Source organism: Drosophila willistoni, assembly GCF_018902025.1.
Source record: "Drosophila willistoni isolate 14030-0811.24 chromosome 2R unlocalized genomic scaffold, UCI_dwil_1.1 Seg200, whole genome shotgun sequence".
Taxonomy (NCBI): Eukaryota; Metazoa; Arthropoda; class Insecta; order Diptera; family Drosophilidae; genus Drosophila; species Drosophila willistoni.
This window is the reverse complement of record NW_025814051.1, coordinates 3,977,574-4,002,870: the sequence shown is the minus strand read 5'-3', so window position 1 is coordinate 4,002,870 and position 25,297 is coordinate 3,977,574. Positions and strand designations below refer to the sequence as shown.

General features: G+C 36.9%; 3 protein-coding genes and 1 long non-coding RNA gene across 17 annotated transcripts in view; 2 read left to right on the top strand and 2 right to left on the bottom strand.

The window, feature by feature from the left end:
• The window catches only part of LOC6641514 (tyrosine-protein kinase Btk29A), a 63,143-nt gene extending 62,290 nt beyond the window's left edge, over window positions 1-853 (top strand). For all 4 annotated transcript variants that reach the window (XM_023175505.2, XM_023175506.2, XM_002064414.4 and 1 more), the window contains 2 exons: window positions 12-145; window positions 220-853. In XM_023175505.2, coding sequence (XP_023031273.1) covers window positions 12-145; window positions 220-318 — 233 coding nt within the window. In that variant the 3' untranslated portion in view covers window positions 319-853. The remainder of the gene's footprint in view (window positions 1-11; window positions 146-219) is intronic.
• The window catches only part of LOC124460402, a 70,665-nt gene that overhangs the window by 26,383 nt on the left and 18,985 nt on the right, over window positions 1-25,297 (bottom strand). The window lies entirely within an intron of this gene.
• LOC6641515 lies at window positions 4,865-18,847 on the top strand. Of its 7 annotated transcripts, none has more exons than XM_047011053.1 (14): window positions 4,865-4,935; window positions 10,193-10,382; window positions 10,457-10,762; window positions 11,301-11,402; window positions 11,684-11,788; window positions 11,919-12,017; window positions 12,086-12,184; window positions 12,249-12,347; window positions 12,426-16,286; window positions 16,346-16,444; window positions 16,521-16,613; window positions 16,798-16,863; window positions 18,123-18,537; window positions 18,780-18,847. In XM_047011053.1, exons 2-14 carry the CDS (start codon window positions 10,271-10,273, stop codon window positions 18,784-18,786), a joined length of 5,463 nt encoding a protein of 1,820 aa, XP_046867009.1. In that variant the 5' UTR covers window positions 4,865-4,935; window positions 10,193-10,270; the 3' UTR covers window positions 18,787-18,847. The 7 variants fall into 7 exon arrangements, with proteins under 7 accessions (XP_046867009.1, XP_046867008.1, XP_023031263.2 ...); XM_047011052.1 differs by having other exon boundaries at window positions 4,884-4,959; XM_023175495.2 differs by lacking the exon at window positions 4,865-4,935 and adding an exon at window positions 10,020-10,132.
• On the bottom strand, window positions 19,660-20,604 carry LOC6641516. Its single transcript, XM_002064416.4, has 3 exons — window positions 20,375-20,604; window positions 19,894-20,295; window positions 19,660-19,828 (listed from the first exon to the last, which is right to left on the bottom strand). Exons 1-3 carry the CDS (start codon window positions 20,435-20,437, stop codon window positions 19,784-19,786), a joined length of 510 nt encoding a protein of 169 aa, XP_002064452.1. The 5' UTR covers window positions 20,438-20,604; the 3' UTR covers window positions 19,660-19,783.

Below are 25,297 nucleotides of genomic sequence, written 5' to 3'. Positions count from 1 at the left end.
TTGTCTTGCAGGCGTACTCATGTGGGAGATCTTCACCTGTGGCAAGATGCCCTATGGCCGCCTAAAGAACACTGAGGTCGTTGAGCGTGTCCAGCGTGGCATTATATTAGAGAAACCAAAGTCGTGTGCCAAGGAGATTTATGATGTAAGTGGCAAAACAAACACACATTTCTATTTTAAAACGAAACTATAAAAATGGTTTTGTTTTTTTTCTTTCAGGTCATGAAGTTGTGCTGGTCACATGGACCCGAAGAGCGTCCCGCTTTTCGTGTACTAATGGATCAGCTGGCTCTAGTGGCCCAGACACTGACCGACTAAATACTGAGGATCATTATAATTATTGCTGCATCGCACTGAATAACACAGACGCATTATTAAGATGAAAATTAAAGTTAAAGTTAATGATACGAAACAAGGCATAAAATTAAGTTAAGCGTGTGAAGCAAAGTGTGAAAGAAAGGGAAATAGAAGACGAGTTATGATCATATATATAGATTTATATAAATATATATACATACCTATATATACCATAAGATTTAGTTAAGCAAATGCCAGTCTATGATTATTCCCCATCATTTTATTATTATTATAATTATAATATATTTGGATGTTTTGATAGAGCGACAAGCTGAGCGAATGATATCATTATGTTTACGAATGCGTTAACTGTTAGTTAGTTGGCACTAAACGCAACTACTAACTGGCTATATATATATGTGTGTATAGCAAACTAGTATATACATATATGTGTAATGCAAATAACATTATATAAAACTGTAGTAAATAGTCAAATTTTTGATACATTTCACAACATAGAGATGAGAACGCAAATATGATTACGAATTATAATGCATCTGATAACGATAAATGCTTTCTTTTCAATACAAGCGAGCCCATGTGCTAAATGAAAAATTAAAATATACATACATTTAAGTCTACATATACATAAACACATATATATATATATATATATATATATACATAAAATAGGCAAAAGAAAAACTGATCGAGCATTAAATTTACCCAATAAGCCTCAAGTCGAAAGCGAAATGTTTGCACACAGACAAAATACACCTACACACACACACACACACACACACACTATGAAGAAAGTTTGATGAAAAAAACAAAACATTTCAACAATTTTTTTTAGATTAGACTTTTTACGTTCTAAGTTTAAGTTTTGTGATTTATTGTTTAATTTTTGCAAACCGATATTTTTTCTAATTGGTTTCATTTCTTTCTCATAACGCTCAAAGTTTGTTTTTTGAAATTTAAAAGTAACAGATTTACATATCTATATGTATGTATGCTTTATAATAATATATATATTACACATCTATATATACATTTTAATGGAATATTTTTTGCAATTCTTTTTAAACAGCATATACGATATAACGAATATATATTTTACATTTATTTTTATAAACAGTTTTTACTTAATTAATTTTATGATTTGTATAAGTGAAAATCAATCATATAAAACACATGAAAATGCAAAACAAAAACCCAAATAAAATGTATTATAAACATTTAATTGTTATCATTTGTTTGTTTATATTTTTTATGATTTCTATACTTGGGCCAAAGACTGGAAAAAAAAGATTCGAAATTTGGTTCACAACAAATTGTTTGCAAGCCCATTGAAAAGATGCCACACCCACTCACACACAGACACATCAACACCCACACAAATAGAGAGAGAGATAAACAAAATCGGAACCAAATGAAATGCAACTTATATAGACTTAAAAAAACCAACTAATACAAGATAGATCTGAAAATCAAGGAAATAAAATAATCAAATGATAAGCCTCAAATCAAATAACAAAACAGCAAACAGAACAAAAAAGAAACACCAAAACATTTTGTAAAACTTTTGATACAGAATTTTGATACAAGGAAGAATACATACTATAAACAAAAATAAATTAATACGTACATTAGAGTTTGTATACGTTTATATATATACATATGTACATCAATAGGATATACACATAAACCAATATGCATGTCTCTAGACAAATAAGTGCATATACAATACAAATATACAGATTATTAACAGAGATCCATCAAGAAATATGCATGTTGTAAGCGTCCAAAAAGATTCCGAGATTGAGAGTTTCCTTTAGCCGTTCAACATTTCATATTAAGCCGGATTATCCTTGGAAATTTAACTCGGCTACAGACTACATAGAAAACATATGCAATCTACAAGAATTACTACTAATTAAACAAATTAATACTACGGCTTAGTTGTTTGCTAACGCATATGCATATAAAAAATTAAAAATATATATAAATATAATACATATTTGTATGATAAATATATATCCTACGTTTATTGCCATGAAATCCCCCTAAAAATAAAACACAAAATTAAGAAACACACCCAGAAAAATCATCAAAGTGATATCGCTAATAAAAATTGAAAAAAACAAAAATCAATAGTCTTATGTATATTGGGTTTTATGTGTGCGAAATGTAAATTATAGAATTTATGATAGATTTTTAATCATGGTTTGAGTCAAAATTAAACAAAAATAGTTTAAATAAAAGCAAATATAGTAATATTTTTGTTTTGTTATAATTTTGTTTTATGTTTAAAACTTCATAAAGTAACATTTGTTTGACCTCCAAAAAATCGGTTATTAAATTCTCTGTCTCCTCTTGGCCAATCATCTGATTTGATATCACATACCTTCTATAATTTAATAATATAAACAATCGAACAGTGAGACACTACCGACAAATAGTAGGTAAAAGTTTTTTAAAAGCAACCATAGATCACAAAACGGAATTATAGAAAGAAAAAAAAACAAAACAGGTAAACCAAACCAGATATTAATATCACAAATTTGATTGAATTATGACATAGATAGAAATGTAATATTAATTCAAATAATAACAGAATAGCAAAAAATGAACAAATGAATCAATGATTTTTTTTTGTTTTTATTTTTTTTTTATTTTGCATGCTCCATTAGGCACGTGTGTGGGTGAAGGTTGTGTCTATGTGCAAAACCGCGAGAGAGCTATGGGATACAAGATCTTCCATTACATAACCGCAATAGCGGCATTGCTTTTGAATAAAATGCCATAAATAGGCTGCCCGATGAGCACAATCCAATCGAATTACAGCAAATCAATGAGCCATTAAGATATATATATAATGAACTGTGGGTTGAAGGCAAGACACGCTGATCAGTTAGATATTCTCTTTGGTCCAAATTGAAATGCAAAGTAAGTAAAATATCTAAATATAATCAATTCCCAGACTTAAAAAAGATGAGTAATTGAATGTGTTTGCTGGAAATACTCGTTACAATTGCATGTAATTTGAATGTAACTTTACAGCATGTTTGACTTTAACAGTAGTTTAAAATATATTTTCCTATACAAAATTTGTTTGAAAGCAAAAGTGGAAAAATATTTCAATTTGAAATTTTACCAATTTGGAATCGAAATACTTAGTTAGCACTACTTTATATATTTTGAGATCCTTAAAAAAAACAGAAAGCTTAGATTGTTTTAAGCAAAATAAATTTGTACGAATTAGAAATATTTCAGAGAAGCGACTTGAGCAAATGTACATATATACATAACTTTAAATATCTAACTGCTAAAAAGCAGAGGTTATATTTTTTTGTATATAGCTTATAGCTTATATTTTATATATTTTTTCATTACTTTTTTCCGATTTAAGATTAGTGACAGAGTCGAAGCCCGCGAATGACTCAGTACTTTTTTCCGATTTAAGAATAGTGACACAGTCAAAGTCCACGGATGAGACATTTTTGGAGATCAGGAGAGACAGAGAGACCACTGAGCATATATGCTAAAAGTGTCTAAAATATAAATTAACATTTTTGGTTTGTCTTTATTTCATGTTTGTCATCTTGTATTAACGGTTTTCTCTTCCCTAAAGTTGCTTTCGTTTTATGAGGTTCTTTTACCGCCTTGCTCATTTTATTCTTCGCTAATTGTGATATTTTTAAATGTTTCGCTACAGCTAAATTAAACATCTATAAATTGCAAAAGAAATTAGTTGCTCACATTTGATTCCTATTTATAAAAATATGAATTTCATTTTATTTATAAAACAGAAAACGTTGGAATGCCTTAAGAAAGGATTATAAAGAAAGAAAATTAGAATACATTGTTTTTGACGTGTACTTTTAAAATTGAAATAGTTCTATGAAATTTGATAAGAATCGTATAAAGACAAATTTGTTGTCAATCTGATTCCTATTCTCCAGCTTTTGTATATATATTCTAGGATATATGTCTGAGAATTTCCCTTTTAAACGTTGCCAAATTTGTTATCAAACCAAAGTTTAAGTAGCAAATTGCAAATGAACCACTGTGCACTGTTAAGTCTAGCAGCAAACGGTTATAATGTTAAGCCAACGGAAATACAAAAGCTTACAGTGAACTTACACAAAATAGAATGCCAGATTTTAAATGAAAACAGTTTCTATTTGGCAGCTCTTGAGTGCGGTTCAAGTTTAACTTATAGCAAAAACACCCATACAACAAGCAAAAAAAAAAAAACTAAACGAAAACATTCATAAATCAACGCGAAATCAACGATTTGTAAATTATTTGACAATTTCTAGCTAAATTTAGAGACCGCAGCTGTCACTTGAGCTCAATCAACGAACACAACGAAACCAACGAAAAAAAAAAGTGCAAAAATATAAAAACAATTCTTCCGCAATACGAACAGATGTTTTGAGAATCCTTCGAAATAGGTGCAAAGCATCGAAAAAGGACTGTTTGGCATAAAGGCGTCTAGCTCTTGGCTAACGTAAAGTTTTCTATTGTGCAAAAAAAACGAGAAAAATTCGAAAACAACAAAAAGTTTTAAATCAAACAACACAAAAAAAAAGAAAAGAAGACTTTGCCGCGGCAGAAAGACAACAATTTGTGGTGAGTGGCAAAAGGATAATCAAGGTAAATCATACTTTTTGGGTAGGCGTTAACAATTTGGTAGTAGTCGGCTCAGGATTGCGTGCTGTCTTAAAAGTTCATTGACTGTCTCAGTCAGTGCGGTAGGAAGGCAGTCAACCAGTCATCCAGGCAGGTCGATTCGAGTCTATTAGACTCTGCCTGCTTGCCTGCCTGCCTGTCTGTCTGACTGACTGTCTATTTGTCTAACTCCGCTTGTATTGGCATTTCCCGGTTTGTTTGGTCTATCATCAGCTGTTGCAATGCACCACCTCCCATTGTTTTGTCAATGGTTTAATGCAAAGAATACATACATATGTATGTATGACGATGTCACTTGCTTTTGGATTGAAAACTTTAAATTACTTTTTCGCAGGTTCAGTGTAACCTTTCAAGTTTTTGTTTACTCAAAGACTTGGCCCATGACATCAGCAGCTCTAATAACCGGTCGACCCGACGCTGCTCATTTTTCAAAGTCAGTGATTATAGGCACAGATTCAAAACAGACAAAAAAAAAGCGTAAAAAAAAAAAACATTACCAAAGAAATATCTAAAAAAGTCAAACAAAAACCCAGAGGGCCTGGATTAATTTTGAAGTACCGTAACTCTATACTCTTTCAAATTCTTTCTTGGGGCAATTTCGACGTAGCTTATAAAGATCATATTTTAAAGATTTTAATAAACAAAATTTTATTTATCAAATGGTTTTGGAGTATGTGGAAAAGATTTCCCAAAAATCATTTCAATCTATGAAAAGATTGAACAAATTGTTGTATGAGGTCTAAGAAGAAAACATTTTCTAAAATACTGCTATCAAGATTTTCAAAAAAATCGAATCATTGAATCTCTCAAAAAATACAGTTTTTCAAAACCTCTACAAATTTTGCTCTAATTATCGAGTTACAAAAATGTTTACCTAAGACAATCTTTTAAAGCTATTGTTGCTACCCAGAAGAGTTTTAAGTACACTGAAATTATGAAATTTTGAATTGTTATCTATTAGAATATTTAAAGAAAAGTAAAAGAGTGAAATGAAAATAATTTAAGATATGAAGAAATTGATATTTTTTTAACTGTTTAAAGAAAGTAAAATCATACTCTCTTTTGTTAATAAAATTATAAAGATACTTAACCACTAAGTATTTGCATTCTAACTAAAGCACTTGGCTAAATAAATATACCCAATTATCATTATCTCTGGGAAGGGTATAACAAACGCAGCAGCGTGTTAGGGGATAGGTTAAGAAAATGCACACAATAAAAGAAGATAAATATTTATTAAATGACATAACACCTAAGTTTGGTTTTTTTACCCTTACTAAGCGATTCCATTTGAAGTGTTTTCAAACAAAATTAGTCAAAATTTTCATAAGCTTTTATCAGCGTTTCCTTTTGTTTATTTCTAACTAACTTTTGCCAATTTTTATTGTGCTTAACCAATTTTCCCAGCTTTCTCTTCAGGTTTTTTTTATTTAATGCCCACTTTTTTTTGTTTTGTGTTTTGAAAATTTGTAAAGTTTTGCAATTGAGAATCCAAAACACGTTTCTAAATGCTGGTAACTTAATTAGATTTAGAGATCACAAACTAGTTCACAGCTGACGTCAGTTCTTTATAGGTACACATATTGCCGCTGCTTGTATCTTTATCAGCTCAATTTGGGAATATATTTCTGTTAGACTCAATATTTTATTTGGCATTTTTGCCGGTTGTTCGACCTGTTGTTGTTGCCTCTCTTTTTTTGGGAGTTTTTGGTTAACTTGTTTTGCTGTTAATTAAACTTTTACACACTCAACAGAGCTAGAGACAAACAAACCAAAAAAATACGAAGTCATGCAGTTCAGACTTATGCCACTCTGTGTAGGCCGATGCCTGGCTGCTTGAATGGAAACCCAATTTCCAACTCAATGTGGGCTATAAAGGAAACGTTAGTTAAACTATATTTGGGCGTAAAAGTTTGGTCGTGGATGATGGACGTTTGAAATGTCTAAATTTGAAAATTATTTGGGGAAATGAGCTCATATTTTAAATTCATCATATGGAGGAAGAGCGTGAAACGAAACAATGAAAAAAAAAGTATGAATACAGTATTTAAAGCGATTGCGGATAGCGTTTAAATACTCTATAAGTAAGCCACAAATGGGCATGATGAACACTCAACATCTGACTATTAAATAATGTATGCAATTTAATTAATATTAATTTAAATCTATGCTTTTTAACGACAGATGTCAAAAATTAATAAAAAAAAATGCAATTTTTCTATTGGTTTTTACATTAACTAATATGTGATATGCATACAATAAATTGGAAAGTTTTATTAGACTATTAAGATGACTTTAATGCGGTTTAATAAGTAAAGACAAACCACAGACACTCACCAGGAAAATATTATTTCAACATTAATGGCTTTTACCCATATTTTTTTTTCAATATAAGATTTTAGTAGGGTGGGGGGTGTTTTTGGGCAAAGAAATTGCTTTGTAATTGTATGTTATTAAAATGTGACTTTCATATTATTAGAAAAGTCTATTTTTATTCGCTTTGATTTTAAGCTATATCGATTTTAAGAAGCCGCCTAATGGAGGTAAGAGTTGTTCTATTTAAATAGTTAAGCTCAAGGAAAGTAAACATTTTAAACTATGAATTCCCTTAATAAAAAGCGAGGATTGATGTTTTTATCATTTGAATAACATATGTTATTTCGTTTCGATCTTAAACAATACAAACTTTTAAGAGCCCTTTTTACTGTTCTTTAACTATAATAGACTCCTGAGAGTTCTTTGCTTAATGTTATTATAAACCCATACTTTAGACTCATTGTATATTTTCAAAATAAAAATACGTATCTACTTTTTACCCCATAGTATACACTTTTCTGTTTCTAGTAGTTTACGTTCTTATCTTTTTAATTAGAAAAGTTGCTTTACGCCAAGATTAACGTTGAAAATTTAATTATAGCAAAACGTTTCCCATTATAAACAGAAATGTAAACCACTACAATCTCTTGGGATTTTCTAAAGAATATTCTAAATATTTGCAAAGATTTATAAATATAATAAAAACCATAAACTTGTTAAAGGGTATCATGTAATTCGATAACGCATTTATGTCTATTAGATATATATTTTGTTGTTTTTTTTAAGGTTGATATCATCATAAATTGTGGCTGACGTGTGCTACTCTACCTCTTAAGTCAGGTCAATTGTGTGAAAATCAATTCGAATTGTATTCGTTTAAAAAAAAAAATAAACAAATTGTTCAAGGTCTCAATGATAACGACGAGAATAAAAGCTTTAGATGCAGATGGAAGAGAGTAAGCAAAAAAGCATAGGCAGTAAGGAGAGGAGACGATGAGAAGAGATACTAATCTATAGATTTGTATAATATACAAATTGCTAATAGAGCAATCTGACCAGTTTGCAATGAGAGAGCATTGAGTTTGTGGGCGTATTTAGCCGGCTTTAGAACCGGATCATTGATAAACCTTGCACCCCCAAGTTGCAATAACCAAATTAATCAGGCATCACCATCTATAATTTTCACTGCTCTAATCTGAGATTTTTGGTCTTTTGCATGCCAATTTATTGCCTGGAATTGCATGACTAAAATGCTCCATTAACTTGATTAAATGCGGTGGCCTCCTCTTGGTCTAACTTGCCACTAAATTGAAACTAACCATCTGTAGGCAGGCAACTTGGTGTGTGCCACGCAAAATGTCTGCCATATGTCTGACTCCACATTCGACTGACTGATTCATCGCCAAGAATTGGTCTTGGCCCCAAACCGCAAATGAATCGAACCGTTGCTGTGTGTGGGTTGCCACTCATGATGTTGATGATGGCGATGGGGATACTGATGATGATGATGATGATGTAAGAATCGCCTTATAAGCTAATGCGATTTGTTCTATGTACAAAACAAAAAATTTATTTCAAATTGCGTGCAAGGTCGAAACAACTGCAGGCCCACTCCGAAAAAAAAGCAGAAACAAAAAGACGAACGAAAACAAAATTCATTGTTGTTCGTCAAACGTCAAAATATGCGTGTGTGTGTGTGTGTAGTGTATTACCAATAGCTACATCATATGTATATTGGCCCTGTTAACAGCTAGACGACTTTATGCCACGCCTTCTACATACAAGCAATTATTTACATAGCAAGTAATATTCACGGCCATCCAAAAGAGAGTTGCACGCTTTCCGCCCACAGTCTTTGGTTTCCACTTCGACATGCAAACGGCGGTCATAAGTCATTAAAAGTAATCGTTTTGTTGGCTAACAAACCCCTCAAAATGGGTAACATTAGCACTTAGCATAGTTTTTTGTACATTTCGTGCAAATTTGAGTATTTTTGGGGGCGCAACCTTGTTGCAGGATAAGTTCTGATTTGGTGTTATTATAACCTTGATCTGTTAATTTTGATATTGTTCGACACTTCAAAAAACAAAAGTCTTCAAAAGCTTCATCCCAGACCCAAATCCGTCAGATTTAACCCCATCGTTCCAACTATTTACCACTCTACAAACCTATCCTATTACCATATGAAAGACTTAACAAGGCTTACGTATAAAAGTTTATTCAAAAACTTTGGTAACAGGTAATGGGGTAAAATCAGCCAAATTGGGGTCGTCGGCGTCGTCGTTCATGTATCGATTACACTCTCTCGAAATTCATAGGTGTTTTGAGGTGCTTGATACCGACGGGTACCAACAGACTTGTCTGCAGGTCTGTCGCCTGTCGATATGCAACGCCTTTTGCCATAGCTGTGAAAAGAAGGTCACGAGCCTACCACAAAGCTATTGTTTTTGTCCATTGTTTGTCTTTTTTTTCGAGTTCCTTTCACGAGCTCACAAATCTCAATGTGACAGTCACGACACGCCCTTGCCCAAACGGCCTATCATTAGCCTCCACACACACTCTCAACGAATGGGCCCAGAAAATTCGAAACAAACCAAAAGTTATGGCAAAGGAAGAAGTTTCCCTACATGCCATATTTGAATAAAGTTTGAGGGCGATTGATTTTATGTCACCCCAACGAAAAGTTTTGTTTGTATTCCAATGATCTAGATTATTAGGTTACCTATATATGTTTTTCATAGCAAATCTAATCAAATTTGAGTGTATATAGAGCAACAATTTACATAGAATATCGAAAAACCGCCACAAGATGACTAAGAAGGTTAATCATGTCGTAGAGGAACGAGTTTAGTGATCGGCAATATGTATGTTTTATTTTTAGGTATTTTTCACCAAGACAAAGGTTCAACCCTCCAACCGGGGTCCTTGTGCACGTGTACGTATCATCCGATCTCTAACCATGGGTGGAAATATTGAGCAACGTCCATGGACGCCCACAGTGCGTACGGGTAAGATAGCCGCTGAGACTAGCAATCCAGGACCGGCTATAGTACAATTACCCACATTGATTGGTAAGCTCTATTCCTTAAAGTATATGGAATAAATAATAAAATCTATACATATGTATGTACATATTTATCTATAGGAAGCAAAGTTCCTGATTCAAAGAAGAAAGGTGCCCCATCATATTCATTTGGACAGAAATTGTACAACAAGTATGATACATTTGGTCCGGGTCCAGCACAATATAATGTAACTGGATTGCGGTCAAAGGGCAAAGATTATCCACGGGCAGCCACTTTACAGAGTCGGCCGAAGGAAATGAGTCGCTTCTCAAATCCCGGACCCGGGGAATATGATGTAGTGCACGCTGCAAAGGCTGTTATCGATGCAACACCAAAATATACTTTTGGCCAGAAGCCTGCCAATGCTAAGTTCAGTCTAATACCAGGTAAGTCAAAACGGTCTATGGCCTTAGAGTTGATTGGTTTCTTATGGTGTTTTGGAATGGTGTTTGGACTTGGATTTTGGCATTGGGTTGTTGTTATGGCCATTATTGTTGTTGCATGCCTATCAGAAGATGGATCATCAATCAAAAGCATTCAGATCATGGACCCCGAATCATCATTGTATATGAACATGAATAGCTCATTCCATGCAAGTTTCATTCCCGACAGCAGCGAGTAAGTTGCTCTCTTCTCTAAGCCTCTTCCTGCAGTAGTACAAATATAAACATATCCTTAGTTCGAGTATAAACATATTTGTAGTTGTAGCTAGTAATTTCCCTCTCTCTCTCTCCATCTTCTTTGCTCTTTTGTATAATAGATTCTTAGTGTAGCTGTTTTGTTTGTGAGTTGTGTTTATAATTGTTTTTCTCATTTTATTTAATTTGATTTTAATTATTTAACATTTTTTTCTCCTACTGAATGAATGCGAAAACATTAAACTAAACCAAAAAAAATAAACCAACAACAAATTCAACTGGTTAGGACCTAACCATTATCAAGTGGTGCCACTTGATGTCATTAGGCCGCGAGCGCCACGTTATTCCTGTCGCATTAAGGTTAAGGTTTACATTGTTGAAAATCCAGGTAACAAAACTAGCTGGCCGAGTAATATTGTTTTTAGTATTCGCCTGTTCCAGTTAATAGACTGTTTTGTGTCCAGTTTGGTGTTGGTTTAGCTAACTTAACCACTAATTTCACTCATGTAACGCTCAATCTCTCTGTCTCTCTTTCTCTTCTAATTCAATTTTAAAACTGTTTTTTCTTTCTAACTAACTATTTAACTGTTTCCGTACTCACTCTACTAGTTGTAGCTCACTCTAGCCCTTTGAGTAGTCTAAAATTTTTTGTTTTATTAACACTAACAGCGCCGAATAGCTATTGCCCTGAAAAGGTCACGCAATCAAAAAAGAATGCGCCACGTTACACATTTGGTAGACGAACTAAAATCCAACACGATCAGGGCACACCAGGTAATTTCCATTGCAATTGAGGCACCTGATCTAGAGTTAGACAATTGGACAGTTACCTGTATTACATTGATCTATGTACAATAGTGAAATCGCACTCACAAGTACTCACTTAATAATATCTTCTTCGCAGCTCCTGGTGCCTATTGCCCTGAGAAAGTGAAGCTGAACAAGACACCAGAGTTCAGTTTCGGCATCAAGCATCACGAACTTAGGCCAGACTATACACCAGGTTTGTAAATCTCAACACACACATAAGTTTATGTTTTTGAAAATATCTGTTTATGCACGGTATTGTAGCCCCGGGCACGTATAAACCGGAGCAGGTAGTACTAGAACATACACCCGCTTATAGTTTTGGTCTGAAGACAAAGCATACACAGATAAGTGTCACACCAGGTGGGTCCAGTATGTAGGCTATTTTTTTGAAGTGCTTTCCTTACACACCTGATATATTCAACAGCACCCGGTGCCTACAGCCCCGAAAAGTCCAAATTACACACAACACCTGCTTACAGTATGAGTGGTAAGGCGTCTCACGATGTAGTCGATTGTACGCCTGGTAAGTAATTGCTTGAAGTGCACTCAGGTTGTGTTAATTACAAGCCGTACTAATCGCAACTACTTTAACCTCTTTCAGCACCCGGCGCATACGAGCCCGAGAAATGTCTACTATACAAGACACCCGCCTATACATTTGGACAGCGGGTAACTGTCACTAGTTCGAATGACACTCCTGCACCTGGCACATATCAGCCCGAAAAGGTGCGACTGGACTTTACCCCCGCATACACGTTGTCGGGGCGTCATGAACTCAAGTCCATCAACGAAACACCAGCGCCCGGGTCGTATGCTCCGGAAAAGTACCGAAGTGATCGCACCCCAGCGTTCACGTTCGGCGGTAAGCATGAGCAGAAAACAGACATCTCTACTCCGGCACCAGGCGACTACTGTCCCGAAAAAGTACGGCACGATCACAATCCTGCTTTCTCATTTGCCGGTCGCCATGACCTACATAAATCAAACGACTCTCCAGCACCGGGAACCTACGAAACGGAAAAAGTGCGACTAGATCATAATCCAGCCTTTTCGTTTGCTGGTCGCCACGACCTTCACAAAGCTAGTGACACCCCCGCTCCAGGTGCTTACTCTCCCGAAAAGGTTAGACAAGATCACAATCCTGCCTTCTCAATGGCTGGCAAACACAACCCAACTGTTTCAAGTGACACACCAGCTCCTGGAGACTATTGTCCCGAAAAGGTTCGTTTAGATCACACACCCGCCTACAGCTTTGGAAGCAAAAACGATCCTAAAATAGATAGTAACACACCTGCTCCTGGAGACTACCATCCAGAAAAAGTCAGGCTTGACAACACCCCCGCGTTTTCGTTTGCTGGTCGTCACGACCTTCACAAAGCTAGTGACACCCCCGCTCCAGGTGCTTACTCTCCCGAAAAGGTTAGACAAGATCACAATCCTGCTTTCTCAATGGCTGGCAAACACAACCCAACTGTTTCAAGTGACACACCAGCTCCTGGAGACTATTGTCCCGAAAAGGTTCGTTTAGATCACACACCCGCCTACAGCTTTGGAAGCAAAAACGATCCTAAAATAGATAGTAACACACCTGCTCCTGGAGACTACCATCCAGAAAAAGTCAGGCTTGACAACACCCCCGCGTTTTCGTTTGCTGGTCGTCACGACCTACACAAAGCTAGTGACACCCCCGCTCCAGGAGCTTACTCTCCTGAAAAGGTTAGACAAGATCACAATCCTGCTTTCTCAATGGCTGGCAAACACAACCCAACTGTTTCAAGTGACACACCAGCTCCTGGAGACTATTGTCCTGAAAAGGTTCGTTTAGATCACACACCCGCCTACAGCTTTGGAAGCAAGAACGATCCTAAAGTAGATAGTAACACACCTGCTCCTGGAGACTACCATCCAGAAAAAGTCAGGCTTGACTACACTCCCGTGTTTTCGTTTGCTGGTCGCCACGACCTTCACAAAGCTAGTGACACCCCCGCTCCAGGTGCTTACTCTCCCGAAAAGGTTAGACAAGATCACAATCCTGCCTTTTCAATGGCTGGCAAACACAATCCAACTGTTTCAAGTGACACACCAGCTCCTGGAGACTATTGTCCCGAAAAGGTTCGTTTAGATCACACACCCGCCTACAGCTTTGGAAGCAAAAACGATCCTAAAGTAGATAGTAACACACCTGCTCCTGGAGACTACCATCCAGAAAAAGTCAGGCTTGACCACACTCCCTCGTTTTCGTTTGCTGGTCGTCACGACCTTCACAAAGCTAATGACATCCCCGCTCCAGGTGCTTACTCTCCCGAAAAGGTTAGACAAGATCACAATCCTGCCTTTTCAATGGCTGGCAAACACAATCCAACTGTTTCAAATGACACACCAGCTCCTGGAGACTATTGTCCCGAAAAGGTTCGTTTAGATCACACACCCGCCTACAGCTTTGGAAGCAAGAACGATCCTAAAGTAGATAGTAACACACCTGCTCCTGGAGACTACCATCCAGAAAAAGTCAGGCTTGACCACACTCCCGCGTTTTCGTTTGCTGGTCGCCACGACCTTCACAAAGCTAGTGACACCCCCGCTCCAGGTGCTTACTCTCCCGAAAAGGTTAGACAAGATCACAATCCTGCCTTCTCAATGGCTGGCAAACACAATCCAACTGTTTCAAGTGACACACCAGCTCCTGGAGACTATTGTCCCGAAAAGGTTCGTTTAGATCACACACCCGCCTACAGCTTTGGAAGCAAAAACGATCCTAAAGTAGATAGTAACACACCTGCTCCTGGAGACTACCATCCAGAAAAAGTCAGGCTTGACCACACTCCCTCGTTTTCGTTTGCTGGTCGTCACGACCTTCACAAAGCTAGTGACACCCCCGCTCCAGGTGCTTACTCTCCCGAAAAGGTTAGACAAGATCACAATCCTGCCTTTTCAATGGCTGGCAAACACAATCCAACTGTTTCAAATGACACACCAGCTCCTGGAGACTATTGTCCCGAAAAGGTTCGTTTAGATCACACACCCGCCTACAGCTTTGGAAGCAAGAACGATCCTAAAGTAGATAGTAACACACCTGCTCCTGGAGACTACCATCCAGAAAAAGTCAGGCTTGACCACACTCCCGCGTTTTCGTTTGCTGGTCGTCACGACCTTCACAAAGCTAGTGACACCCCCGCTCCAGGTGCTTACTCTCCCGAAAAGGTTAGACAAGATCACAATCCTGCCTTTTCAATGGCTGGCAAACACAATCCAACTGTTTCAAGTGACACACCAGCTCCTGGAGACTATTGTCCCGAAAAGGTTCGTTTAGATCACACACCCGCCTACAGCTTTGGAAGCAAGAACGATCCTAAAGTAGATAGTAACACACCTGCTCCTGGAGACTACCATCCAGAAAAAGTCAGGCTTGACCACACTCCCGCGTTTTCGTTTGCTGGTCGTCACGACCTTCACAAAGCTAGTGACACCCCCGCTCCAGGTGCTTACTCTCCCGAAAAGGTTAGACAAGATCACAATCCTGCCTTTTCAATGGCTGGCAAACACAATCGAACTGTTTCAAGTGACACACCAGCTCCTGGAGACTATTGTCCCGAAAAGGTTCGTTTAGATCACACACCCGCCTACAGCTTTGGAAGCAAGAACGATCCTAAAGTAGATAGTAACACACCTGCTCCTGGAGACTACCATCCAGAAAAAGTCAGGCTTGACCACACTCCCGCGTTTTCGTTTGCTGGTCGTCACGACCTTCACAAAGCTAGTGACACCCCCGCTCCAGGTGCTTACTCTCCCGAAAAGGTTAGACAAGATCACAATCCTGCCTTCTCAATGGCTGGCAAACACAATCCAACTGTTTCAAGTGACACACCAGCTCCTGGAGACTATTGTCCCGAAAAGGTTCGTTTAGATCACGCACCCGCCTACACCTTTGGAAGCAAAAACGATCCTAAAATAGATAGTAACACACCTGCTCCTGGAGACTACCATCCAGAAAAAGTCAGGCTGGACCACACTCCCGCGTTTTCGTTTGCTGGTCGTCACGACCTTCACAAAGCTAGTGACACCCCCGCTCCAGGAGCTTACTCTCCTGAAAAGGTTAGACAAGATCACAATCCTGCCTTCTCAATGGCTGGCAAGCACAATTTGAAAATTTTGAATGGTACTCCCGCTCCTGGTGATTACTGCCCCGAAAAGGTACGACTGGATCACACACCCGCTTATAGCTTTGGTGGCAAATATGACCCCAAGGTGGAAAATCATCATCCAGCGCCATGCGACTATTCCCCAGAGAAAGTTCGCCTCGACCATACACCTGCTTACACAATTACAGGTCGTACTGTTGTCGAGCAGTTGAGCGAGACACCAGCGCCCTGCGACTATCGTCCTGAGCACTGTCAACTGGACAGCACTCCAGCATTTACTTTTGGAATGAAGTTGAAAAGGGAGCGATTCAGTGATACACCAGGCAAGTCTAACACTCTAAGACTTAATAATATCAGCACCCATAATCGACCACTTTTACAGCACCCACTGCATATGAACCGGAAAAGCACACTACACAGTATTCACCAGCTTACACGTTTGGAACAAAATCTGAGATTAGGGTTTCCACTGATGCACCAGGTAAAAGATAGGCTTAGATACACTTTAGCTCGAAGATTGCATGTAGCTTGCTTTTTTTTGTTGTGTTGCTCCCTAGCTCCTGGACATTATCATCCTGAGCAATGTAAAGTTGATAGTTCCCCGGCTTACAGTTTCGGATTGAAGACATTACCAATGCCACAAATTCCAGGTAAATTAATTACTTTTGCTATTTACCAAAGCCTCCGGTTATGATATATGGTGATGGATGTATAAATCTATGTGTTATTTCTTGTTGTTTGTTTCATGTTTTGCTCGCACATTTTTGTTTGTTCGGTGATCCCTTTGATATCCCCCTCTCTATGCATCTGTATATATTCACCTGCACTCACTAGAACCAAAAGGCGCTTACATTGAAGATCGTATCTTGCAAAGACGCGAGCGACGCTTAGCCAGTCCTGGTAAGCTACTCATCCATATTCATTAAAGAGACCAGCGATATGCAGTGAAACGGGGTTCAATGTTTTTTTATACCCTTGCAAAAAGGGTATATTAATTTTGGTCAGAAGTGTGCAACGCATAGAAGGAAGCATCTCCGACCATATAAAGTATATATATTCTTGCTCAGCACGACAAGACGAGTTCAAATAGCCATGTCCGTCCGTCCGTCCGTCCGTCCGTCCGTCCGTCTGTCCGTCTGTCCGTCCGTCTGGATCAACGGAAACTCCTCCTAGACCGTAAGAGCTACAGAGCTGAAATTTTGCATGTAGGCTTGTATATACTGCAGGCGTTGTATATCTCGGATTCAGCCGGATCGGATCACTATATCATATAGCTCCCATACAAAAGCCAAAGTCACGAACAGTGACTTTTCTCAATAACTTCGTTATTTTTTGAGCTATTGTCGTGAAATTTAATATTGGTGAGTTAATTATACGTATAAACGACTATGCCAAATTTGATCAAGATCGGGTGACTATATCATATAGCTCCCATAGGAACGATCGGTCGAAAACAGTGACTTTTGTCAATAACTTCGTTACTTTTGACGCGATTGCTTTCAAATTAAATATTTGTTAGTTTAATATATCTGTTAATGACTGTGCCCAATTTGATAAATATCGGGTTACTATATCACATAGCTCCCATAGGAACGATCGGTGGAAAACAGTGACTTTGATCAATATCTTCGTTATTTCCTATGCTAAGATTGTTGGCCATTCTTTCGCAAACATTAGCCTTTTTAGATAAAACGTTTTTCCACTTGGAAAAGGAAAGAGTTACCAAAAAACTTGCAAGGGTATACAAACTTTGACGCGGTCAAAGTTAGCCCCGTCCCTCTGGTTTTTTTATATTGTTTAGGCTTTCCTATTACCCGATGTTTGAAGAATTATCGATACTTTGCTTCAACTTTTAGCTACTTATTAAAGTGGTTACACATATCGAACAAAATAGCGATATTTCCTAAATGGTTTAGGAAACTTGTTACCCTAAATTAATTATTTTCGAAGCATTTTAAGGGATTAGGGCTTACATTATTATCCGGAATATGTATAAAAAAGGTCTACGACTCATATTTGACTACAAGTCGAAATCATGTGTATGATATGAAATACATAAAGCTTAAGACGCTTTTATCGCATTTGTGTCCATATTTAAGACGCACAGCTTTTTCTATTCAGTATTTTATTTTTATTATTATATTTGCACACTCACACAGTACGTCAAAATGGAGAGAACAATCACACAACCACCACTACCACTACTATCACTACAACAACTGTTAAACAGGACGATGTGAAGCCGGCTTTAGGAAAGCAGGTGAATGGTATTAGCACAAATCACACCCACAGCCACATAAAGATCGCACCAATAACTAATGGCGATCAATCGAAATCAGTCACTACCACAACAAAAACCACACTTCGTCATGTTGCCAATGGACAATCTGAAGTGGGTAATGTCAAGGTAACTGCACGTGGAACTGCAGATGCCAGCGCTATGCAGGCGGCCAATTCAAGTACGAGCACTGTACTCCAGTCAGATGGCGCTGTGATAACCAGGGGCAAATCAACGAAAGTATCGACGGTTAAGTACGCTGTAGAAGCAAGCAGTGTACAAGAGAAGATCATAAGGTAACTTATTCAACTCAAGCTCTGTGTTAAATTATTGCTATGTTACTTAATATGCCCTAAGTTTGTCCATGTGTATGTGTGTGTTATTATTGTTCTGTATTTTTTTTTTGCAGCCAAGCTTACTCATTTATTAACCCAGCCATCCGAAACACCAGTCAATCAACCATAAAATCATAGTCCTAACCTCAAACTTAAATTGTTTTAATCTTGATAGGATGAATCAATCTTTCCATTTCATTTAGCTCCTAATGTCTACAAAATACCAACTGTCTTGGGCAATAGCAAAGAGGGACCAATACGCTCGGCTCCTGCTTATACAATGGCGGGTCGCGAAAAGGCTCCACTTATACCGGCTCTAGTTCTACCCGGACCAGGATACTATGAGTGCGAATACACGGCCATCAAGCCAAAGCCCCCAACCTATACCATGCGAGGCAAATACAAGTTTGGAAGCGATGATGCCAAACCAGGACCTGGGGCACACTGTCCAGAAAAGGTAGAGTTTTAAATAATAGTTATTCTAACTTCTTTTAGACAATTAAGTTTATTGACCTGATCACAGTATTGGGAGAAACGCTCAACGCCAGCAATATCTTTTGGCATTATGCATTCGCCATTTTGTGGCAAACAGCGGCCAACTATTGTACCCGAAAGATTTATGAGATGTCTCATGGAGAATAGAAAGGATATAAAGTTTTAGCTAAGAAATTTTAAATAAAAAGTCTCGATTCGTTTCACAACAACCTCTTTACGGGGTTTTTCTTTTTCGATTTTCTTATCATTCTAATTCTAGGTTAATTTATCTCACGTGCCCGCCTATAGTTTTGGCATCAAACACTCGCCTTATCTGGGACGCCTCAACGAAAAGAATACTGAACACGATTACAGTTTCTCGGGGATCTGCTGAAGCGTATCTGAAGTCTCTGTATATCTTTTGCTCAAGACGGTCTACAACAAAATAGCTTCCTTTTTTTCCTTTGCTACTCAAACTCTTTGTGAATGGACTAACATAAGTTTTAATAAGTTTTGTAAGTTTAAAGTGTTGTCAAAAATGTTGCGCAAATATAATAATATATATATATATATATACTGTACAAGAATTTATTACTAATGGATTCCAAATTCGATTGCTTATTTCGTGCACCTCTTTACCAAGTTTATTTAATATTTACAACTAAAACAATTTGCAAGACTCATAATAGAATTGGTTAATCCTTAGATGCCCAGGGGTGGAATGACTATAGCATTAGTTCTTGGTAATTTCGATTTCGGCATGGAAACAGGATTTACCCTAGGGAAATCAAAATCAATCAGAAATAGGAAGAAAGTTAAGAGAAAGAGAGAGAAATCACTTACAGTGTCATGCTTAATTTCGGAATCAATGATCAGATGACCACGAGCCATGCCCAACATGGATTTATACTTGGATAGATCAACTGTATGCTCATTGGAGCAGACCTTTTCTTCGGCCACCGGACAAGATGATGGGGCACCGAAAAGTTTCATAATATCCTTAGCCTCGGTTGAAGCTTGATCAATAGCAGCGCATAAATCCATTTTACCCTCCTTCATCACAATGCCATCTTTTTGGACCTTGAATTTAGCTATAGCCGTGGTGAATGGCTTGTTCTTAATGCAACCCGAGGGAACCAGTTCGCATTTCTTGTTTAACTTGATGCTGAAATCATCGTCCACAGACATAATGGCATCGTCTCCAGCACAATTATCCATTTTGACCAGTTTGGCCTTGTAGCCATTCTGTGTGAAATAGTTGGACAATTCGTTGCCATTTTAGTATCCTTTTTGGGGGAAGTACAGTTAACGTCAAACTACTTACACAAGCCAGAGCCGCATCGAAGGCCATGCAACCAAGCAAAAGGAAAACAAGTTTGGAAAACATTTTTCAACGTTTCGAAAGTAACACGAATGGTTAACTCCCGCAAAGGTCGTACCACTATTTATATAGGCCCCAAAAAGAGACTTTTAGACTCTGAATTGGTAATTATTTGCACATTAAGCGGTATTTGGCTCTGATGATCACTGATCGTTCGGCTCAATTGATTGCTCTGTACCCACTGGCCATTCGCCGATCCATTAAGTCTACCTATATGTCCCCAATATGGTGGAATAAACAATTTTTAATTACAGGCAATGTCTGTTCATGCTAGTCATACAATTGTTCTGTCTACCATGTCGATTGCAGACAGATATACATGTATTTAGCTGTGTTTACATTCAAAATATCGCAGGAAACTATTTATAAAGCTCGTGTCATGCAAGGGTCAACAATTCTGAGTGGAGATTAATAACCACGGGACGGATAACATCATCATTATGTGTTATTGGAACTCATAACTGTATTGTGTGTAGACATTTTACCTACATGCTAACAATTTTTCTATTCTAGAAGTTCAGATGAATTGATACAGTAATTTGAGATTGAAATGATATAAGATTAATTAACTTGCACGCATGCAGTAAGAGCTAAAATTGAAATTCATAACGTCTCTTAGAAGCTACTACATTTATTTAAATGTCTGGCAACCCTTTACAACGTATTTCGCTTTGGCTAGCCAAGACAGAAACCATTCGCCGCAAAAACCAACTATCGAAGTCTAAAACCATGTCTGTGTATAAAAAAAATCTGCTCATATAGACTTTAATATTTGTTGGACCTAAATGTTGGTGGATTTTTTCCATTATAAGCGGATTTTAGAATTTTATATTCCAAAATGATGTTTTGGTCAAACCCCCGCTCTCCCCCTCGATTTCAGAATGATTTACTATCTCTCTCACACGCAGCTAAAGCTCTTAAGCAGTGTTGTTAACTCTTCCAGGCCTAAAAAGCTATAGGCCAAATTTAAAAGTAGCTCGAAATGGCTAACTTAATTATTCCGCAAAATAACTGTTTTTTAACATTAATATTGTCTACCATGACGACTATTAAGTTACTAGAATATGGAATTAGAAATTCAACATAATAATTTTTAAGCACCTTAAACGCATGGGTTAAAGAGAAATTCTTTCTCTATTGGCTTGTCTATTCCCTCCGCTATTATAGCTAAATAATCAGCACTGCTTGCCGCCTAAGAGCAAGAGAATTTCAAAATTTTCAGTTACTCAGACAACTTTACGCGAAGCGGACGTGTTTGGCGCGCGTGTAAGTCAATTTCTCAAACAATATAATTTCCATATATTGAAGTATTAAAAGCTGTTCAAACTTGCCGACGACGCAGTTTAAATAACGTTCGGTTCTTTACTAAAAAACAAAAGTGTCATATTTTGTTTAAAAAAATCTACATATATATAATTTTTTAGAAAAATGTAAGCAATAATTTAATTTCGATTTCGTTAAAGAAAAGTGCTTAAATTCAAATAATATAAGCGATGCATCATCAAAAAAAAGGTGCTAATACCTGAGCTCAATAACGACAATACATACATTACCTATACCATAATAATAAAATTTAGATATAGTATCAATGCAAACAAAAAGTTAGGTAGAGAGAGAGAGAGAGAGAGCTGTGTACATATATTCTACTATATAACTGATAGGAAAATAAAACACATACAGCTCAAAGTGACAAATACAAATACAAAAAATACAGTGCCGATATTCATTCTAATGCGCAAACACAGCTCAATATCGAATTTATGTATTGATGCAACGTTATTGAAAGTATCTTATATCAGCCCTTCTACGGCTAGAAAACTGTGTCTGTGTGTGTGTGAGTGTGAGTGTTGAACATTTACTGACCTTTATTTGTAGATTTTGTATGCATGAGTGTATTATTATCAAATCAGTCGAAATTTTCATTGATAAGTGTTTCCTCTTGCATGAGTGTGCGTGTATCTATCTGTGTGTTTGTATGTGAGTAAATTTTGTGTCAACGGCATTCGGAATTCCAATGAAACGAGACAACAAACACGGCCAACGGCCAGGTAACCAAGCCGTGATTCATCTATCCCAGTGACGTGTGACACTGGAATTGTTGTTGTTGTTGGTTGGTTGTTGTGGTTGTTGTTTCTATCGATGTTGCTTTTGCGGTTAACTGTTAGACTAAAGTATAGTAAGATTACTCCACCTGTTCTTAATCATCAATCTAGCATCTTCTAACCAACATTTTGTTTATAACGTAAAACGTAAAAAGCTCACCCATATGTACATACATATATGAAGAGAGAGGGAGAAACCGCTTACGTTTTCTTTGTTTTCTGTTTTCATTATATTTTTTGGTAAGATCAACTTTCATAAACCGGTTCTTAAGGTTTTTGACTGTTTTGATAACAAGCGAATTGAACGCATAAATTCATTTCGTACACAAGAAGAAGATCTCCAAGTCGTCAATATTATGTCTTTTTATACTCAAACAGAATTTTGGCAATCAAAATTTGGCGTAAAATATTCGTAGTTTATGATATTTAAAGTCAAACTCTTTATTACATCTAAATATTGTTAAACACCCTTGTAAATTCTACATATTATATAAGCATCGATTCATTATCTATTTATAACACAAGGAAGATAAGAACTGTTGAAGTTTTTCACCAAATATGGAGATTGCAAATATTGACAATTACATATGTATCTCTGCATCAACAGTCTAAGGTGACTCAACTTTTTATAGCCATGCAAAATTTCAATGGAATTTCCTTCATAAATTTACAATTCTAAAGTATCTCCCCCTATATTGGCCCCAGTCTTTAGAAAAGGAATATTTATCGTTATTTTTTTTTCACTAGCAAATTGGGTCAAAACACTGCTGCAATTGCTTGCTGTGCCCAATTTGTTTATTGAATGCAGATCTTCTCTCAAAACACTTGAGATCACTTGGGTCCATTTATCATTGACTTCAAACGGTTGGCAGGCTGATGTTGCTGCTGGTGTTGCTGTGGCTGCAACTAATTGTTGGCTCTACGCATATTACCCGCTTGTCTGCTGCACGTCAATCACTTTGGAGTGATGCAGAAAATTGCCCACCAGAATTGGCTAGAATTTGCCCATTGGCTAGAAGCCCATTAAATGTATCCAAGAGACTGAAACTAGGAAATCTAGAGGCAATTTTTTCGCATAAATATTTACTAGAAATGGCCATTTCATGGGAAAAACTCCATACAATAATAAATATTATGATAAGGGACAATAGCAAATAAAAAATGGCAAAATAAATCAATGGAATAACAATTCTGGTGAAATTGTTTTCTGTTTTGTTCTGTTCTGTTCTTGCCTGTTGCCTCTGTTGGCCAAACTCTTTTTTTCACACCTTTTTTCGCAATGCACATTAATCAGAAATGCCAGCTAACGGTTCACAGGCTCGATACAATGTGGCATTTATTCTTATGGCAAGAATCAGTTGGTGGAATGGAAGGTGGGGTGAGGAGACTAAACACATGAGGCTATTTTATGCAATGTTTATGATAAGTGTAGATATGTAGATTTGTCCATGTCAGCTTTTAGATACTTATAGTCAGAAAATATGTAGATATATGATTACCAAAAACATTCACTGAAAGATCTTTAGCCTACGAAGCAATTTTATCTGAGTAAGTTTCATTTTGCTTATATTTTTTATGAGCATATACTTTTCATAATACGTTCCCTGCTTGATGTAGGACAATGGATGTCCAGCCATTTACATCTTGATGTAAAATTCTCAGAATTTTGTTGGAAAAACCAATTTATTTTATAAATAGTACAACTTCATTTTGTGTAATTGTCTTAAAATATCTGGGGTTGAGTCGTTTTAAACAAAGTTCTTTCAACAATCTACTAAAGTTAACTGAGTATGCAAACATGTGGTCAACTTTAAAGCTCTGTTTTCCTTTTCGAATTCTCTAGTTATAATTCCCAAATAGTTGTAGCTAAGAACTAGAGGCATTTCAGTTTAGAGGAATCAGCGAATTGTGCTAATGAGAGAACTTTGTAGTTCTCAAACAAACGCTATATAGACAATAAATGACCTCGTGCTTGTTCATTGGAAAGTTGGACTATTAAAATCAAGAAATTTTGGCCATAACTAATTGAAATTTTGGAAAACTTTTATTCTATTACATGTTGAGACTTCATCATCAGCACACAACGTTCATGACCTAACTCAAAGTAAAACTTTTGGGCCCACACTCCATAAGCTGACCAATAGCGACCTAAAATCAGAATGATAGTAGAATAATAAGTCAACCTGACCACAAAGTTTCTCCCACCATAATTTATTTCAAGGTCGTTTTGGTTTTGCTGGATTTCATGCAGTTTGTTGTTATTTATTTTCGGCCATTTCTGCACGTCACCAGGCTGAAAATCTGTGAATGGCTTGAAACCGGGTTAGGACGCTATGTTTGTATATTGTGGGCCGCAATGCCACAACAACATAAATAATAAATTTTCCGTTTGCCTCGTGTTTGGCTCGTAAAAAGCGTTAAGAATTTATTTTTCGGACATAGAATGGAGGAGTTGAGTGCGATTTGTTTGCCATAAATCATGGACATATTTACGGCTTTCACCTGAGCCAAAAGCCCTCGAGCCCGTTGAAGGAGATTAGTTAAGCTCTATAACTTTCTCTTTATTAAGTTTTGTTTTTGTGCAGCAAAAGTTTTCCGGAGTTAAGATTAAACCATAGTGCAGATGCAGTACATATAAATCAAAATTGAACAAGAGGCGATTTAAAATGGGTAGAAGTAATTTTTTTCTTCTCATGGCTGGCGCCGCCGTAATAAGTTCCTGGCTCATTTCGTTTGTTTTCAAAATTTCCACTGTTTCGATTGG